We start from the raw sequence: 19,643 nt of genomic DNA, 5'->3' as shown, positions 1-19,643 counted from the left end.
TTATTATTCAAGAGAGAGCGAGAGCCCAAGTGGGAGAGACAGGATCTCAAGCAGACTCCGCCCGGCTCGATCTCATCACCTGAGTCCAAACCAAGAGTCGGACGCTTCACCGACTGAGCCACCCACGCGCCCCCCCAACGATTCAAGGAAGGAAAGGTGCTGGAACAGACGCCAAGAAAGTGAGCCTCCAGCCAAGTCCTATACCTTACATGAAAAGTAGCTCAGAATGGATCACGGGCTTAACGTAAAATGGAAAACTATCATCTTTAGAAAAGGAACAGTAGAAAACCTTCGGGGTGTTGGACTTGGCGACTCATTCTTAACACCAAAAGCACAGTCAGCAAAAGAAGACACGATAAATTGGACCTTATCAAAGTAAAAATGTTTGCTCCACTGGGCACTTAACCCAGAGGGAAAGAGTCCTTTACGGAAGCGTCTATAGCAGCTGTGTTCGTGGTGGCCAAATCCTGGAAGTGACCCGGCGTGCTGCGGCTTGGGGATGGTTACCCAGACTGTGGCCCCTCCATGCCACGAGCCATCACCAGGACAAGGAGCAGCCTGGACGAGCTTCCGAGCAGGAAGCTGAGCAGAGAGAGCCGGTCCTGGATGTTACCTAACGGTCCATCTATGTGCCTCCTGGGTTTTGGGGTTTTTTAAGTTCATTTACTAATTTTTTTAAGCAATCTCTACACCCAGTCTGAGGCTCGAACTCACAACCCCGAGATCAAGTGTCACAGGCTCCTCCCACTGAGCCCGCCAGGTGCCCCCACCACTCCTGGGTTTGACTGGAGGACAGAGAAGGGCAGGCTGGTGTTTACTGGGGTTATGGAGGGGCCGGGAGGGAGGTGGGCGGCGGGGGGGCCCTGGGGGTGGTGGCGGCTCTCTCTGCGTCACCCGACACCATGGCCGTGAGACTGGGCTGCAGATTTGCAAGATGCTATGGTGGGCAAACCGGGGGAAGGGCACACGGGATCTCTGCAAGCTTAAAATTAAAAGTTTAATTTAAAGAAGGCTTTGAGGGCATAGACCCAAGCGCACTGCTGTGCATGCCTACACACCGATACACCTTGCTTTGTGACTTACCAGATTCCTGTGTCTTACGGATTTGGAGATTATACGTGGTCCCCATAAATCACAACTGGAAAATAATCATCCGTTTTTCTGTCAACAACATGGCTAATGAGCAAGTTTTCAGTTCAGTTCATATATACACTTTAGAAGCCTCTTGTAGCTTGTGTTGCCTTGACATACAGAAAATAAACCCATTTCAAAACAAAGTAATTAAACACATATGAGGTTAAAAAATCAGGGGAGCCAGGCTGGCTCAGTCGGTGAAGCGTCTGCCTTTGACTCAGGTCATGGTCCCGGGTCCTGGTATCGAGCCCCGCGTAGGGCTCCCTGCTCAGCGGGGAGTCTGCTTCTCCATCTGCCCCTCCCCCTGCTATTGCTCACACTCTTTTCTCAAATAAATAAAGTCTTAAAAAAAAAAAACAGAAAGGAATTATAGGAATGACCCTAATAAGTACTAATTCTTTTAAGACTATGAGATCTCCTAAGAGTCATGTTTTAAAGTTATTTACTTTTGACTCTTTGTTTTTAAACAGCAGGTGGTATTTGTCTGAATCCATGCAACGTTGGTCTTGTGGGACGGTAAGAACTTAAACAGCGCGGCTCCTCCCCCGGCATTAGCCGGTGCTCTCGCATCAGGAGGCGAGTGGGCTCGCACGGGCCCACGCCAGCCGGCTGGTGGAAGGGGAGCGTGTGTTGTTGAGACCATGTTTCCCTGTGGCCCCAGGCCTGGTGCACGTGTCTGCTCTTGTGAACACAGGTCATCCCAGAGGTTAAATGTTTCCCCCCACGGAGCAGAGTGTGCGCCTGGGAGGAGACCAGACACGCCGGGAGGGGGACATGGCTGGACGGACGCTCCCGGCTGCGGTGGCTGGTGGTGAGCAGGGAGGGAGTCCGCTCTGCGAAGACACCCCGAACCAAAACTGAGGCGGGAGCAACCAGCAGAGCCTTTAATTGCTGCATTAATTATCTTGCAACATCTGTTGTGTGAAAACAGTTCTAGATGCTGAGGCAATGGCTGTGAAGCAGAGACCAAACCACTCTGAGCTTCCTCCTCGCCAGGACGCCCTCCCGTCTCCCGTGCCGCGTGGGGTGGACGCCCCGGCCGCCATGCGATGTCCGCCAGCCTCCGCGTGGACGTCTGGCTTTATCGTGTCTTCCCTCGTGCGGCTGCTTGACTGAGTCTGCTTTGAGCCGGTTCTGACCTTCGGCACTGCTGACATGAGCGTGCACGTCCCAGGCCCGGAGCGCGGGGAGTAGCCCCCGGCCTCCACCTGCCGATGCCCGCGGTGCCAACCCGAAACGCCGGGAGACGGTGCCCGCGTCCCCTGGGTGGGAGCCCCGGTCTGAAAGCCAGACAGGGTGTCCTGGAGCCACTCCGTGGCACCCTGGCGGGGCGCGTGGACACAGGCTGTCGGAGCTGCGAGGCGCCCGCTGGGGGAAGGCGTCCTTAGTGGAAGCGAGGGCCCCACACGAGCACCTCCAGAAGCTCTGAGTGATTTCAGTTCAGAGAAGGTCGCCATGTTCCAGCAGCTGCTCTTTATTACGTTTCCCGAAAAGCTTCTGTGACCCCAGGGTGACCTCACTCTGTTCTCACACATCGGCATGTGGGAAAACCCCGTGGACCCACTCAGAAGCACTTCCTCAGCTCCACCCTCAGCCTCGATTCCACATTGTTCCTAAGCACCTACTAAGCGCAGGTGGAGTTCTCGGCATTCGGGACATGGCGGTAAAGCAAGATGGACACCACCCTGCCCTCCTGGCTCCTGGCTCGCGGACAGGTGTCCCTCCCCGGCCGCCCGCTCCCCGTGCCGGGGCTCAGCCAGGCAGGCCTGCGGGTCTGCGGTGCTCACGGCAGCTTCGAGGTGCCCCCCGGCCCTCCTGTCCCCGGCGTGTGGGTCCCCCATTCTGTGTAGCTGCTCACAGCTGCACACGGCAGCTGACATGTCTCCAGCCGGGGGCCTCAGCTGGGGGGCTGCAAGGGCCAGACTGGAATCCCCCAGGGCTCACGCGCTCGCCCGACAGGTGGCTGATGCCGGCTGGAGCCGGAAAGCCACATGTGGCTCCCTGTGTCATCCTGGTTTCCTCACGACGTGGCACCGGAGCCCCACAGCAAGGTTCCTGACAGGGCGGGAGCCGCTGGGAGGCCTGTCCTCAGAAGGCACGCAGCACGGCACCCGCTACGGTGCCTCGCTGGACGGAGCCCTCCTCTCCCTCCTCCTGCTTCAGGGCTCCGTCTGGACACTGTTCCCAGCAGGACGTCTACCATACTAAGAGGTGCCACACTGACCCTAGCCAGAAGGCCCAGAAACACGGCAACGCCCCTTCAGGAGCACAGCGTGGGCCTCAGCGTGCGTGGAGGAGTCACGTGCCGAGACCATGCTCGCGTTCACACGACGTTTTCCATCCTCACGAGGCAGCTGCTGTTGTCCTGTTATTGATTCTGGTTTATGGGTGTGGGATCTGCAACTTCGTGGGGTCGTGCGGGAGTCGGTGTCGGCCCGGCCGCCATCATGCTATCCCACGATGGGGCTGGAATTGAGGGCATTACAAGTGCCCACGGCGACCACCACCAGACTGTCTGCTCCTCGGCGACACGACTTAGGAAGCTTCCTCCCTTCTCACGAGGGTGTCCTGCCGCTCAGGGACACGTTGGTCTGGACTCTTCACTCCCTGAGGAACATCTTGTATTCAACTTAATCTCTGCTGTATTTCTGTGATGTTAAATCACGCCCAGGAGCCTGAGCTCGGTCCGGACGTGCTGAGTCACCCCTGAGATGTAGACATTAGTTAATGCAGAGGACGTGTCCCAGACGACGTGGTGCCCACCCGGCAGCATGACCGGAGCAGTGCGTGGAACCCAGGTGGCAGGCTGCTGTGTCCCTGACGGGGCCGCGGCCACCCTGGCCCTCCCACACCCACGAGGGGTCCGCGAGCCAGGGTTGCTGGTGGGGACACTTGACGTAAGGAGGACAGAGCTTCTCCGTGGAACCCCAGCCAAGTGGTGGCAGGGCCACAGGTAAACTCCTGGCCTCTGACCCCAACTTGGTCCTCCTCTGCCTCAGGGTCAGGACTCAGGCTCCTGCCTTAGTCGGACTCTTGCCATTTTTTCTGGGGAAATCACATGGGCCATGTTCTTAGGCCTCCTAACCACTTCAACCAGAAACCTCCTATGCACTGGGCCATGGGCCGGACCACACTCCAGCCACGTTCACGCCAGCGTTGCCACCATTCAGGGGGCAGGTGACGTGTGGGGCAAATAGGCTGGGAACACATGGGGCAAGGCGGAGGCTCATTCATCACTAGCCCGTCCCTACGGTGAATACTTCCTGACCACCGGCTACGCTCCAGGGACCAGCTACGCTCCAGGGGTGTTTGATACGTCAGTGGGCACAAGAGATGGCAGCCATACCCTGGTGGAGCTTGTGTTCCAGCAGGAGCAGAAAGAAAACAGACAAGTGGGTAAGCTGCCCGTTCCCCCAGGAGCAAAGTGCTCCGGACGAAGGGCAGCACTCGGCAGGTTGGAGGCTGGGGAGGGACGGGGTCTGGGGTGTGGTGTGAGCGAGGGATGGAGGTAAGGTTTGAACCAAGACTGTAGCTGTGGCATCTAGGCAGGTGCTCAGAGCAGAGGAACAGCCCCCAGGGAGGCGAGGGGCAGGAGGATGATGGGGAGGACACCGCACCAGCCGTGTGAGCACTGCATGGGCCGGACCTTCGTCCGCGGGAACTGATGCCAGGGGAGTTTGGGTGGGAGGGATGGCTGTCAGGCCTGGCTGCAGTGTTGGGCGTAGGGGACCGGTAGGGAAATCTGTCAGGAGCGGTTACAAGCAGCCCCAGCAGGAGAGGATGGTGGCTCAGGCCAGAGGCATTCGGTGGCTGGACCCTGCCGCCCATCAACACAAGTCAGGAATTCCCCAAAATATCAGATGTGGGTGTCAGCAACCTGTGATCAGCCTCGAGGGGTTCCTGCAGAAGTTTGAGAGGTTGGGACCACAGGCCGGCCTGAAGCGGCTGCCAGTGCTGTGCTGATGGGCAAGGAGGTCGGGGACGAATGTGCATTCCCTCTGGGCCAGATGTGGCGGTCCTTCCCGCGGGATGGACACCGCTCAAGGGGAAGCCGGCCTGGCCTCACTGTGACCCTCCTGGCAGATGGGGGGTCTGGGCATCCTCTTCATGTAGTTCCCAACCTTGTGTGTCTAGTCCTATAAAATGCCCTAAGAGAAGCAGCACGGACCTCATTCCGCTGGAATCTGTGAGCTGGACACGAGGGAATGGCCAGGCCGGCTTCGACGTCCCATTCTGAAGCCAGTGCTGGGAGTGTGTGCGTGTTACAGACGTGAGCTAAAGGTCGAGGTGCTGGGGGTTTGTGTTACATCGCAGAACATTGCACCAGCTCCTAGTGGCTCCCCAGTCAGGCTTCCTCTCCCTCCTCCAGACCTCGCTGCTCCTCCAGGCCTGGTTTCTGCTGGTGTGGCCAGGAAAGGAGCTCGGGACCCTCCGGGAGCCGTCCCATCTGTGCACCAGCATCTTCCTATTTCTTTAAAGTCCCAGGGACTGTGCGCTCCACACACAGCTGGCCTCACACCCCCCAGACATTTGAGCTCAATTCCTCCAGGGCACTCGGAGGAAGGGACGCAGAAGCCAGGAGCTAACCTGGGAAGCAACCCCAGGAATACCAGTCTGGAGGGACCAGAAAGGGAACGCAGAGCGAGTCAGCCAGGGAGGCCCCTCGTGGAACTAGAGAGCCGTGTTGGCCTCTCACCCCAGCTCCTCGGCCCCGGTGAGAGCTGCCCCTGCAGACACTGAGTCTCCAGCATCTTTGGTCTGTGCTGGGCAGGCAGGGCAGGCCCCGGTGGCCGGAGAGACCCAGGCAAAGAGACACACATGCTGGCAGCTAGGAGTCCACCCAGTGTGTGCACAAGCCTGGGGGTGTGCGGCCAGGGGAGACCCAGGGAGATTTGGGGGCCAGGGGAACATGGGTCCTGGGGATGCGGGCCCAGGGGGACTCGGTTTCCTGATACGCTCCTCCTGGTCTCTTTACGGAGGTCTGTTTTCCCTGGCGTTTTCAGTTCCCTCTTTCATGTCTTCACGTGTGTGTGAAGCTTCTGTCATGCACACTTGCTGGGAGCCGGCTCTTAGTATCCACAAGCCCGCTGGAACTTGCTCGGTGGGCTGCTGCCCTGTGTGCTCCATGGGCTTGTTCTCTAAGTTCAGCTTCGTTGAGGCACCGTCGGTGGGAATCCCATGAGGCCAGAGGGGAGAGCTGGTCCCCCTAAACCAGGGGCACCGTTGGTATTTGCGCTGCTTTCCAGCCCTTGGTTCTGGGGACGTCCTGTGCATGGCAGGGGTCAGCAGCACCCGAGCTCTCTGCACACGGCTGTCCATCCCCACAGTGAACAATGGCTCCAGGCCTCGCCACATACGCCCTGCGGCCGCTAGAGAACCACCACTCTAGACGGAGTGTGTATGGCTCCAACACGGGCCATGGGGACAGCCGCAAACCCAGACTCCCTTCCATTAGGGATCATTTCTTAGCTTTGAGCCTCACAAACCAGAATTCCAACCTCAGAACCACTGCAGGGGGGGCTCTGGGATCCATGCTCTCATTTTACACCAAAGCTGGGCAAAGAAAGCTCATGGTCCTATACCGGCAGCTGGATTTTCTTCTAGTTTATCCTTTTCCTGGGGGCGTAGCCTAGCAAAGGCCTCGGGAGTTCACTCCTCAGCTGCTGTCCTAACAGGTGGACTGAACTACCGTCTATCCAAAGTGAGCGAGTCTGACAGACCCCACACCTCGGACAGTAGAGGGATCAGACTCCCTTACGCTACCCCGTGGTGATCTGAGACATCGCTTTGCTATGATGAGTGAAGCTGAATATCTCTTCATATGTTTAGAGGCTATTTTTTCCTTTCCTGTAAACTTTATGACTTTTGCCCGTTTTTCTATTGAGCCGTCAGTCCTCTTAAAATCAGCAGGGCTTAGGTGTCTGTTGGGTTCCATGCTGGGAACGGAGGATGTGTTCGAGGTGCTTGGAGTGATGGTGCCGTCTCTTAAGTCAGCAAGAAGTTGACTTTAAACCCTTTTAAAGTAAGGGATGAATTATAGTCATATTTCTAACTGTATATTCTGGGGAAGGAAACTGTTTACAGAAGTTCCAGGGTCTAGCTGATTATCCCGTGCTTTTAATGATGATTCACCACCTACAGAGAATTTGGAGCACGCGTTTGATTTAGTTACAAAAGGAGTCCATCATCCTGTTCCACAAATTTAGTACGTGGCTCCAAGGTGGTGTGAAAGGGGCTGTGAGAGGGGGAGGGATCGAAGCCCTGTGCAGCCCAGGCAGGCTTTCCAGCATGGGTGCCATGGAAGTCGGGTTATTTCTCTGCCCCTCATGGAAGCTGACAGAAACCGCTGCCCCATCTTTGAGAGAGGGCGTGTAGTGCTTTCCCTCTGGGAAGTGCCACTTCTGAGCTTCCCCGGAACGGCAGCCACTGGTCCTCACCGGTCAGCCACACGTTGCTCCCGGGACACTGGACGGGGCCCTTGGAGTGCCACTCGCTGCCCCCACAAGGCTTCCTTGAGAAATCGCTGCTGCTGAGGCTGCTGATTCCTGCCGTTTCAAGTTCAGATGTCTTGTTGCCCCGTTAAGGAGGTTCAGTCTGTGAGCCTGGGGGGTTGCACCAGCTGGAACTCTCAGAGCCTTTGAATCCCTCAGAGTCTTGGATTTGAGGAAGCAGCAGGAAATCTTGGCAGAAAGTTTCCATTGACCTAAACTATGACTGCTTTCAAATAAATGGGATCTCGCTCCTTCAACACAACTTCCACATTTCCCCCAACTTTCTGCCTAGCCACTGCCTCTGAGAAGCCCTCCTGGCTATCCAGGACCTTTCTGGGCTTCTGGGTGCCCTCCAGAGCACCCTCTTCTCTCTCATATAGACCTCCCCTTGCAGTTGGGGGTGCTGGGCTGTCTCTGTCCCCCAAACGGATTCCGAGGAGTGCTGTCCTCAGTGTCAGGTGTCTGGCGCACACATGTTCATTCAGTGTCTCCTGACTGTGGGCAGAGCACACACGAGATTGAGTTGATCAGTTTCTTTCTCCCATGAGCAGCCAGCTTGGCTTTCCAAAGCCCAGTGCACACCGCCCCACAGCTTGATGAAAACTTCTCCCTCAGCCTTTCCCCCTTGACCCTTATTCGAGGAGCAGGTGTGCCTGGCTGGGATCCCCTGCGGGGGGGCATCGCCAGGGCGGCCATCCCTTGGCCACTGCCCTCGTCCCCAGCACATGAATTGAGGCCAGGGCACCACCTAAGCGGGTCTGCGGGCCCTGAAGGGGTCCACTCCGGGGGTCACGTGTGGACGTGGGACAACCGGGCTCCTTCCCAGGCCGGGTCCTCTGCGAGACCTGACACCTACCTCTGTTCCTTTGCAGGCGCTGCGTCCTGAGCCCGGCCGGACGCCGGGGGCTATGGCGCTGCGCCCCGAGCCCGCGGGCGGCCGGCGCGTCGTCATCATCAACGTGGGCGGCTGCAGGGTGCGCCTAGCCTGGGCGGCGCTGGCGCGCTGTCCCCTCGCGCGCCTGGAGCGCCTGCGGGCCTGCCGCGGCCGCGACGAGGTCCTGCGCGTGTGCGACGACTACGATGCGGGCCGCGACGAGTTCTTCTTCGACCGCAGCCCGTGCGCTTTCCGCGCCATCGTGGCGCTGCTGCGCGCCGGCAAGCTGCGGCTGCTGCGCGGCCCGTGCGCGCTGGCCTTCCGCGACGAGCTCGCCTACTGGGGCATCGACGAGGCGCGCCTGGAGCGCTGCTGCCTGCGCCGGCTGCGCCGCCGCGAGGAGGAGGCGGCCGAGGCGCGCGCGGAGCCGCCGGGGAGCCCGGGGGGCGCAGGGCCCGGACGGCGCCTGCGGGACCTGCTCGACGACCCGCGCTCCGGACCCGCCGGCAAGCTCTTCGCCTGCGTGTCCGTCGCCTTCGTGGCTGCCACGGCGGTCGGCCTCTGCCTGAGCACCATGCCAGACATCCGCGCGGAGGAGGAGCGGGTGAGTGTGGGCGGCCCGGACGGGCTGGGGGTGGCGACGGGGGGTGGGGAGGGGTGTGGATGGGGGTGGAGTTGGGGTGGTGGGCAGACTGGAGCCGGCAGAGGGAGGCGGAGCTGGGCCTGGCAAGGGCCCGGCGAGGGCCTGCTGGTTCCCGGCTGGGTTGGTTGTGGCCAGGGCAGAGGCTGGGGACAGCGGGGGCCTGGAGGCAGCTAGGCCAAGGGAGAACAAGCTGAGTGCCGGTCTCTGACACCCTCCCCTGATGGTGGCTGACAGCGCAGTGCTGGGCCCACCGTCCCCCGCTGTGGTTGACAGCACCCAGAGTGAGCCTTCTCAAAGAGGCGCACAGACCAGACCCGCGGCTGTGCGCTGATCAGGTGGTTTCAGGAACTCAGTGAGGCTGTGTCTCTGGTCAGCAGGCCTCCCCTGAACCTATCCAGTAGCCAGGCCTTCAAAGCGTGGACCCGCCACTTGCATCTAAACATTATCATAAAGGTCTGGAGAGCTGTGAGCTTTAATCTCTAGTCCTGTGGCTGTGAACCCAAGGGGACATGACCTCACATTCTTGCAGGACCCTGGAGCCGGGCCAGGTGTCTGCTCAGGCAAACCCAGGGTTGGCTCTGTTGAGATGCTGGGGCGCGTTTCTGAGCAAATCGTAGACTCTCTGCCCGTTTGGTCTGTGAGAATGCCGGCCCCTGTGGCCAGAAATGTTCCCAGGCTCCAATGTGACCCAACGTGTATCGGCGTTTGTGCACTGAGTGCACCATGGGACACCCAGGGAACATTCAGGAAAGGCCTGGAGTGTGTGCTGTCTGGGGCAGCAGGGCTGGAAGACAAGACAGTCCTGCGGTATTTGGAGGACAGAGTCGAGTATTGGCCCATGTTTCCTCCTTGGGGGTGATAATCCCTCCACAGTCCCCTGCTCCCCCATTCCAGGGGCTGGGCAGAGGTTCTGGAACCCTTTCCTTGGGCAGTGAGCTCGAGATCAAAGCCTCAGAGCCCTTCAGAGGTCAGGAGGTCAGCCTGGAGCACACGTGGAGGGGTCACCCCTTATCCAGAGACAATGAAGAGCTGAAGGGAAACGTCCTGCTGAAACATTATCTATTAGCCGGCTGACCGAGAGCATGGCGACTCTGACTGCGGATTAAATTTAAATGTAAATTATAGGAAATTGGTTCCCTTTGCCATTGGATGTCTGATTCCTGAGCTGTCACTTCCAGGTGTCTTAACTTCTGCTTCAAAAAGGCACTTGCTGTGTTTGGGTTTTCTAAATGGCAATAACCCCGAATGGTAGGCAGGAGGGGAGTCATGTACATAAGCATCAGGACGCCGGAGAAGTTAGGGTTGCCTGGATTCCTGACATCCTCTCGGGAGTCCAGCTGGCCCTTGTGGAGTCCTCGGGGCACCCACTGGCCTCCATGTCTCCCACTGTTCGTATTTGTCGGCCCCCTGCCCCCCACTTCCTGAAACATCACTTCACACTGGCCAGGTACTGCCTCGTCCAGTCAGGTCTGGGATTACGAAGGAATAATTCCAGTGTCGGTGAGCTCGTGGTGGAATATGTCTGTGTGCTGCCCATTGCCTGGCGAGGGACGGCTGTGGAGCACCTGGCCCTCTGCAGGTGGCAGGTACTAAAGAAAGAGTAGGTGTCACTTATCGACTTTTTAGGTATGGTAAACTAGACACAGAATTTACCAGTATCTTAACCATTGTAAAGTGTGTAGCTGAGTGGTACTGATACATCCATGTTGTGTGGTCATCACCAGAACTTCTTCATCTTTCCAAACTGTAACCCTGTCCCCATTAAAGAGGACCCCCCCCCAGCTCCTGGCACCCACCATCCTCTTTCTGTCTTTATGACTGTGACTCCTTTAAAGCCTCACATAAGTGGAATCATGCCGTATTTATGTTTGGCGACTGACTGATTTCACTGAGCACAATGTCCTTAAGGTTCATTCATGTTGTAGCAGGTGCCAGAATTTGGTTCCTTTTTAAAGCTGAGTAGTATTTCACGGTTATGTATACACCACAGTTTGCTTATTTGTCCGTCTATCTATGGACACTTGGGTTGCTAACACTTGGGCCATGGTGCATGATGCTGCCGCCAGCTTTCATATAAAAACACCTGCTTGAGTCCTTGCTCTCAATTATTTTGGGTAGACATCCAGGTGTAGACTTGCTGGGTCATATGGTAATTCTATGTTTACCTTTTCGGGAAACCTCCTTACTGTTCTCTGCAGTGGCTGCACCATCGACTCTCTCCAGGCACCAGGCAGACGAGGTGGAGGGCAGAGGGGAAGAGAGAAACTGGGAGCTCTTTAGCATTTTCTTGTTGGGGTTTTTCCAGTAGAATTTAACTTGAAAGTCACAGGGCTAAAATATTTTCTGTATGTGATTTCTGGCTAAAAGATTTCTTTTTTAAGTTTAACTATCTATCTGAAGGCTCCCCCTCCGAGGGGGCTGGCAGGCCCCTGGGCCTCTGGCTCTGAGGTTCGGGGACCTTCACAGCGAGAAGCATGCCTGCTTCTCCTGCACCACGTTCCCGCGGGCGTTCTGACTACAGGCACCCAGTGTCTTCTGGAGAGCCATTCTGGGGGAGCAGGGTGTGTCGTTGAGCACCCTAAGTGAGCTGAAGCAGTTCCCTCCATCGGCTGTCCGCTTCCTCTCTGGCAGGGCCGGTGTCCACAGTTACTTTGTGTGTTGGCACAGAGGAGCGTGGAGGAGACAGACCGTCCTTACCGTCCAGTATTGAAGAGGTTGGAGGAGAAGGGCGGGCTGTGTGTGGTTCCTGGGGCTGGTCCATACTTTGCCTCTGTGAGCGAGTGAGTGGGGTCCCAGCCCCGTGCCGAGCTGCAGGGAGCCCACGGCTGAAGCTGCTTCTTGGAGGACTTGGAGGACGAGCACCCTGAGAGGCTGAGGGTCTGGAGGTGCTGCCCGGGACAGCTGGAGACTCCAAGCTGCGTTATCGCCAGGTTCACCTGGTTCTGCAGCAGTCCTAACGCGAATAGGTCCTGGTTTCTTGGTCTCCAGTCCCCTGGAGTGTCCTTTCTCTCACCCTGGGGCGCCGCCCACCGACGATACGCACCCAGTTCGGGAACAAGCTGCTGCCCTGACAAGCTAGTCACACCTGGAGGGCCCAAGCCTGCTGCTCATAGGGTGGGCGGGGCCTGGAGCTGAGGTGGGCAGAGCCCCTGTGGTGTGGGGCGGGGCTTGGAGCTGGGTGGGCGGGGCTTGGAGCACAGGGTTGGCGGGAGCCTGGAGTCCGGGTGGGCAAAGCTCAGGGACGGGGCCTGGAAGGGGCGGGGCTGGCGCCCGGGGTGGGCGGGGCCCGGAGTCGGGGTGGGCAGAGCCGGGGGCGGGGCCTGGAGCTGGGTGGGCGGGGCCTGGAGCCCATTCCCCACTCAAGCCAAACCTGAGGCCCGGCTCTGAAGCCCCGGGGTCACAGGCACCACCTCACAACACACCGAGGACCCAGGGCCGTGAGGTGTCCCTCCCCAGGCTTAGCTCTCCCACTGCAGTGAGAGACTGAGTCCTGGGGGCTCGGGGGAGCTCAGAGGGGCTTCTCGGGCGGGTGGCCCTTCAGGGCTGCTCCAGAAAGGCTGTAGGGAATGCACAGCCCCCTCCTTACTCATTTCCATCTAAGACAAGGGGGGCCGGGGAGGGGGGCACTACTTGCTCAACTCAGTGCCCCCCAGTGTCCAGACACCCGTGCAGAAGCACGAACCCACACAGTGCCAGGCAAGGGTCATGACCCTGGGCTGGCCCCAGGAGGACCCCAGGCCAGGCCACAGTGTGTGCCCCACATGACCCCCAGGGCTGTGAGTGCAGCCAGGGCCTCAGGGACCCAAGGGCCCCTTCTCTGGCTCCTTCATCATGGGGCCGTGGGGCTGGAGCCGCCCTCGGGGTTGAGCCCAGGCCACCAAAACCCGCCGTTCTGAGGTAGACAGTGTGCACGGTTAGGCCCCTTGCAGGAGCCTTGGCTGGCAGGTGCCGTCACTGTGAGCACCTGATCGCTGACTCCCGCGGAGCTCCATCTCGGGTCACTGTATGTCCCTGTTGCCAGAGAAACAAACCGCCACAGACTGCCTGGTGGAGGGTCCCACGTGTCTCCCCGCACAGTCCTGGCCCGGGACCTGGCTAGACCCCGGGCAGGGCACCGTCCTCTCCCTTCCAGCCTTCCAGCCTTCCAGCCGTCAGGGCGGGCGTGCTCCCGGTCCACGCTGTTCCCCCCTCCTCATGGGCTCCTTCCTCCCCCTCCAGCTCTCAGGCCTGCCTCTCTGAGGGCACGGATGACATGACCGTGATCCAGGACCGTCCCCAGGAGACTGGAAACGCTGTTCTCTTGGGCTGGCCTGTGCTCACACTGCTTGTGCTGTGCTCACCGTCTCAGACTGAGCAGTCCTAAGTTGTCTCATCTTTCAGTGAGGAATCCCCCTCCTGGGAGGGCATCTGGGCCTGAAAATGAAAAGTGGTAGCTCAGCACCGTGGCGTCAGACCTGCGCCCTGCAGTCTCCAGGAAAGAACTGCGGTCTCGCTCAGGAGGTGGCGATCAATGCGTAAGGAGAGGAGACCTCGCCGTCAGGCACGTGTCTGTAGCAGGAGGACAGAGCGCCTAGAACACGTGTGGAACACACTCCAATCCGGAATTATCTGTGGGCAACACACGTGCCACATGTCTCCAACAGCTCGTTAGAACCTGAGAAAGAGGCATGCTTCCCTGCTTCCGGGCATCTCGAGGTACACCTGGCCCCCTCCCCACTGCACCCCGTGTCCCCCAGGCCCATGGCTGCCGGCGTCTTCACCCCCACCCGCCGGACCCACCCTGCCTGGTCCCAGACTGTGACTTCAGCCTCGAATTCACTAGGAACATTCTGGTAACGGCATTGAAAGCTGGTGACAGAGCTTCTGCGGCGCGTGGCCCACAACACATGGGTGGAGTTTTGCCAGGTTCTCGGGGTCGGAGCTTCACTGTGAGCTCTGCTACGGTTTTCTGGAGAAACAGAGGCAGAACCAACGAAAGAGGGCCTGTCTCTCCTCCTTCTTTCTTCCTGTTGGATAGAAATGTCTGTCCTGTGTCCGGTCCACCGTTGTATGTGGGGGCCCACGCCTGGCCTGGTTCACAGGCTCACAGCGGAGGGGACTTGGCCTCTGTGGGTGGGGAGTGTCACCCACATCTCCTTCGTCAAGATGCAGCGAGGCTCTGGCCGTGGACTTTAGAGCTGGTGCTAGAACGTGTGAGACTTTGGGGCTGTTGGAGTGGACGTATTCTGCATGTGAGAAGGACAAGAATCGGGGTTGTCCCCCCAAATTCACATGCTGAAACCACGGTGATGGTTTTAGGAGGTCAGGCCTTGTGAGGTGATGAGGTCACAAGGGGGGAGCCCCCAAGACGGGATTAGTGTCCTTACAATAGAGACCCAGAGGGACCCCTCACCCCTTCCCCAGGTCTGAGCACGGGGCCTGGGGTCTCTCTTGAGCTCTTGCAGGGGCTGCTCCCGTCCACAATGGCAGATAAAGCAGCGTTGGACAGGTGGCCTCCATGTGGAAACATGGCTGCACAGTGAGTAGCCTGTGTCGTGCGTGCCCTGGGCACACGCTGGTGGAGGAGCCGGGATTGCTGTCCTGACCAGGCGGCCACAGGCCCAGGTGAAGCTTCACTTGCTCTCTGCCGAAGGAGGAAGGAGCGACAGAGCGGTCAGCAGCCTGACCCGACAGACCGTTGGGAGCTTCCCCAGGGCTGCACGATGCAGGGCAGAGAACGGCACAGGGAGTGCCCGCGGAGAAACGGAGGCTTCCCGGACCCCCGAAAAAAAGAGAATGGGTTAGGTTGGTTTATTTTCCTATTTGCAAAGATCTGGTCCAGTACTCAACAAAATCCAGTGGCAAATTTTGTGCCATGAGCCAAACCTCATCCGGGAACCTCATCCGGGAGCCAGACGTGCCTGCCCGATCAGCCTCTCATTCTTGTTTGGTAAGAGGAGGACGGTCACTCCTCCAGGGCTGCCGTGTGGGACAGGTGCTCCGAGAATGCACTCACCCCCAATGGGCTCCTCAGTGATGAGGCTGCTGCTCCCTCCTCTTCCCCGGCTGCCCGGGCACCAGGCTCCCTGCTCCACCACTGGGCCTGGAGCTGCAGTCCCAGGTCCGTCAGTGAGGCCCGTGCAGGCTCTGGAAACAGCCAGGAGTCCCAGGGGTTGAGCGTGAAGCTCAGGGCTGTCCCCTCCATTTCTGCACAAATTTGGCACGAAAAAAATGGGGGGGGGATGTGTGTTTTGGATTTGTGCTTCAGTCTGGAAAAAAAAAAAAAAAGACTTGTACTCAAATGCCTAGAATAGAGGCTACAAGATTCCTCTTCTTTTAAGACCAGTTTTTAGAGCAGTTTCAGGTTCACAGAAGAATTAAGAGGAAGGTCCGGAGATTTCCCGTAGACCTGCTGCCCTGACACGGGCCATCATCAGAGTGGTGTGTTTGTCACCGTTGATGAGCCTGCGTGGACACGTCATCATCAACCAAAGCCCACAGGGGACATGCGGGTCCACTCGTGGTGTATGTTCTGCGGGTTTGGACAGATGGGAATGACGTGTCCACCATTACGGCATCTTACAGAGTGGTTTCACGGCCCTAAAATCGTGGGGGCCTCCATGCGCTCGGCCTCTTCATCCTTCCCCACCAGCTCCCGGCCCCCGCGGTCTGTACCGTCTCCATGGTTCTGCCTTTTCCAGAACGTCTGAGGGCTGGAGTCACACCGGACGTCACCTTTTCTGACGGGCTTCTTGCACTTGGCAATGCACATTCAGGGTTCCTCCGTGTCTTCTCTTGGCTCGACAGTGTGCTCCTTTTTACTGCTGAACACTGTTCCGTGTCTGGGTGGACCACAGCTTACCCATCACGTACTGAAGGACACTGGTCCTTCCAGGTTTTAGCGATTATGAATAAAGCGACTGTAATTACCGCGTGCAGGCTTTTGGCAGATACAAGTTTTTAGTTCATTTGAATAATTAGGAGCATGACTGTGAGATCAAATGATAAGAGTACATTTGGTTTTGTAAAGAAACCACCAAACTGTCTTCCGAAGGGGCTGCCCCACTTTGCATCCCACTGCGATAGACAACAGCTTCTGTTCTTCCCCGTCCTCTCCAGAATTTGGTGGTGTCGGTATTTTGGGTTTGGGCCATTCTAGTAGGTAGTGGTATCTCGTTGCTGCTTTAATTTGCATTTCCCTGAAGGGGCACCTGGGTGGCATGGTCGGTGGAGCGTCTGACTCCTGGTTTCAGCTCCGGGTCCTGCGATCCACGTTCAGCAGGGAGTTTGCTTGAGACTCTCCCGTCTGCTCAGCTTTCGTTGGGACGGGGTGGTGACTTCCAGGCCCTTTGGTGCAGAACTGAGACCCGGTCCCAAGGTTCTTTTTGCCATCGTCTATCCAAAAGAAGAGGCAGAATTGGCTGTTTCTTCAGTTCTCAGATGCTGCACGCGGAGCAGGGCCCCTGCCCACCTCCTGTAGGACAGCGACAGGGCCTGAAACTCTCCTGTCTGCTTTTCGAGCCCTGCTACCTCATGTAGTAAAGGCAGACACTTCAGAGCTGGTGAGAATAAACTGAATAATTCACGCAAATTACGTTGGGTGGTGCTTTGCGCACAGAATTAAAGAAGTGGCAGCTCCTTTTACCTTTTTGCGCACGAGGAGGGTGCTGATGTGCGTGCAGGACATGGCGGGCGGGCCTGGCGGTCAGGAGGGCTGAGGGCAGCGGCCACGGGTGTGCTTCTCTGAAAGCTGCTTTCTGTAAACGGTCTACAGAGTGGCGGGGAGCGCCGATCCAAAGAGGCACTTAGAGTCGGACGCCAACCTTGCGTGGCGATCAGCAGGGACCATTGCGCTGGGCGCCACCATCACCTCCCCTCAGGGTGCTCAGCGGGACTGAGACCGCACTGTGGCCAGGGAAGCCGCTGGGCAGGAGAAGCGTCCTCACCCTCCCTCCTAGCCCCTGGCCGGTGGGGGCGGGGGGTCCATGGGACTGCCTGCAGCCCGGGGCGCAGTCCGAGCAAGACCCTCTCTGGCCTGCAGACGAGAGGCCGCCCCCCCAACATACACACACATGCACACGCACACGCATGCACACGCACACGCATGCATATGCGCATGCACACGCACACGCACATGCACGCACACACATGCACACGCACACACGCACACACACGCACACACACGCACACACAGAAGGCTCCACCTGAGAGGGAGAAGGTGGACTTCACTCTTTGCTTTACTGTAAACGTGTATTGAAGGGGTCTGTCTGTCCTCTCTTTCCCCTGCAGCTGCTAGCATGGGAGCAGCTATGAGAATAGAAAATGTTTATTGGAAATAAGTGGAAATAGAAAGATCTCTCCAAGTGTGTATAATCCCATTGCCTTCCAGCATTTCCCTCATAGGACTGAACTATTTTGACTTACAAGTTGTATTTTTAAGGGACCTAAATTCATCCAAGCACAAATTCATCAGGCACCACTCAGTTGGGGGAAGAGACCAGAGAATTCAGATTCTAGGCTCCACTTAAGCCTGAAATATTAAGTATGACATGAAGGGATGTTTTTAATAATAAGACATTAACTATTCTAACTCAGCAAACTGGCTATTCCCAAATGAGCTCATGCCCTTTATTTTACCAAAAGTGTTAGTTTACCAGCACCTGTGAATAGTTAGTAAGGGTTTGGAGTTAGGACATGGGCAGAAAGTACACTGTGACATTGGTAAATTGGAGGGTCCCGGGCCCTCTGACGGGAGCAGGTGATGTCCCACGCCAGCTGGGCTCTGCAGGGCTTCCAGGGACGACTCAAGGGTGGGAGAGGTGCTGCTTTCTGAGCTGGCCTGGAAACGTCTATCTGGAGAAGTAAGCTGGGTGCTCCCCCGAGAACTGGTTTGTGGCCTCTGCGTGCTACGGAGCTGAGAGAATGCACCTGGCAAACTTCGGGTCCTGTCCAGGAACGGGGGGTCAGCCAGGTGCCTCCCCCACCTGCCTCCCGCCAGCTGTCCCCGCAGCCCCAGCGGTCCCGAGCCGCCTGTCCCTCTGCCCCCACGCATCCTGGAGAACAAGCCACTCCTCAGAAGTGTCTTCCCGACCGTGAGCATAGCACTTGTGCCTTATAGAAAACAGCATACACCGTCCGGCCTTGCTTCTTGATGCCCCTCCGGGACCTCGGAAAGCGGCAAGCCGTCTCCAGACCCAGCGCAGCATCTAACAGACGCGCTGCTTTCTCCCTCCTCGCGCTTCGTTTCCAGTTCTTTGCTGCGCTGAGCCACCCCGGGATGAACACCCTTGCTCGCAGATTATTTCCTGGGGTACCCCCACCCGGTGCGCGGCGGTGTCACTGGGCCCCCTTCTGCGGCCCAGAGGAGGCCATGTGATCCACGTGAGCACATCACGGGCCGTGTCCCCGGAACAGCTGGCCTGACCCTTGAAGAAAGCTCCTCCTGGCTTTTGAAATCTGCACGCAGTCAGTAGGAGGCTAACGTCTCTTCACAGCTTTGCTTGCTCTTCACCCTTCCGAGGATCTGTCTTCGTCGTCTGCATTCATTGGGCTGTAGCCTTGCTCTGTGTGCCTTACAGCTGTCTTCCCAGACGCTCCCGCGGACACTGCCCAGGAGGGGCCCACGGCGAGCCTCCGCCACATGAGGGGGCCTCACGCTGCCCGCTGCGGCCTCCCCTGCACACTGCGTCCTCCCCTGCCTGTTGCATCCACCCCAGACCCCTGCATCCTCCCCTGCCCGCTGCCCTGCCTGTTGCACCCTCCCCTGCCCGCCGTGTCCTCCCCCTGCTGGCCCTCCTCAGCCCCCCACTCAGCCTCCACCTTCCCACCCCGCTGCCCCTCTGTCCTTTGCTCCTGTTGCCTCCTGTGCCCGAGGTGTCCTCTCCATAGCTCTCCTGCTGCTCTCCCCTCCAACCCTCCACGGCCACCCCTGCACAAGCCGTCCCACACTGTGCCCGTCATCTGCAGCCTCTCTTTCTGCACCTATTTTATTACCATGGGCACTGGGACCTTCCTGGACTGTGGCGTCTGGCTGTGCCTCCCTCACAACCAGGAGCCCCCAGTGAAGAGGCGTTTTGCATCCGCAGTGAGCACAGCACGCGGGGGACCCTCCTGGGTGCTCTCGAGTTCTAGCTCTTGACAGGAGAGCCGCGAGTGATCACCGTAAAGTGAGGGTGCTTGGTGAAGGCAGAGGGGCCGCCATCCTCACCCAGGGAACAGCCTTGGAATCTGGAAGGGGGGATTTAGCCCAAGAAAAGACGCAGCCTGTGCTGGCAACGGGTGAACCGCACCGCCGTGGCCCCCACGGACACAGAAACGCCACAGAGCGTGTTCACGGGTCACAGCCCCCAGGGGCACCGGGGTCAGACGTGCCGGGGGAGGCTGCAGGACGCGGTGGAGCACGTCTGAGGCGGCCCCCAGGACCAGCCCCTTAGCCAGGTGCACCCGTAGGGGCGAGGCCCAGGCTGGGTGCTCCTGACCTCTCGTGGCCCGTGGTCTGCGTGCAGCCCGGTGTGACTTCGAG

General features: G+C 58.4%; 1 protein-coding gene across 5 annotated transcripts in view; it reads left to right on the top strand.

The window, feature by feature from the left end:
- Positions 1-19,643, top strand: part of KCNG2 (potassium voltage-gated channel modifier subfamily G member 2) — a 62,443-nt gene that overhangs the window by 26,856 nt on the left and 15,944 nt on the right. For 3 of the 5 annotated variants that reach the window (XM_045790315.2, XM_045790311.2, XM_045790316.2), the window contains 2 exons: positions 1,605-4,530; positions 8,498-9,103. In XM_045790315.2, the coding sequence (XP_045646271.1) occupies positions 4,468-4,530; positions 8,498-9,103 (669 nt within the window). In that variant the 5' untranslated portion in view covers positions 1,605-4,467. The remainder of the gene's footprint in view (positions 1-1,604; positions 4,531-8,497; positions 9,104-19,643) is intronic. The other 2 variants (XM_045790314.2, XM_045790317.2) reach the window with 2 other exon arrangements.

Source organism: Ursus americanus, chromosome 19 (genome assembly GCF_024610735.1).
Source record: "Ursus americanus isolate L20-20 chromosome 19, mUrsAme1.1.p, whole genome shotgun sequence".
NCBI classification, from domain to species: Eukaryota; Metazoa; Chordata; class Mammalia; order Carnivora; family Ursidae; genus Ursus; species Ursus americanus.
This window is presented reverse-complemented; position numbering and strand designations above follow the sequence as displayed.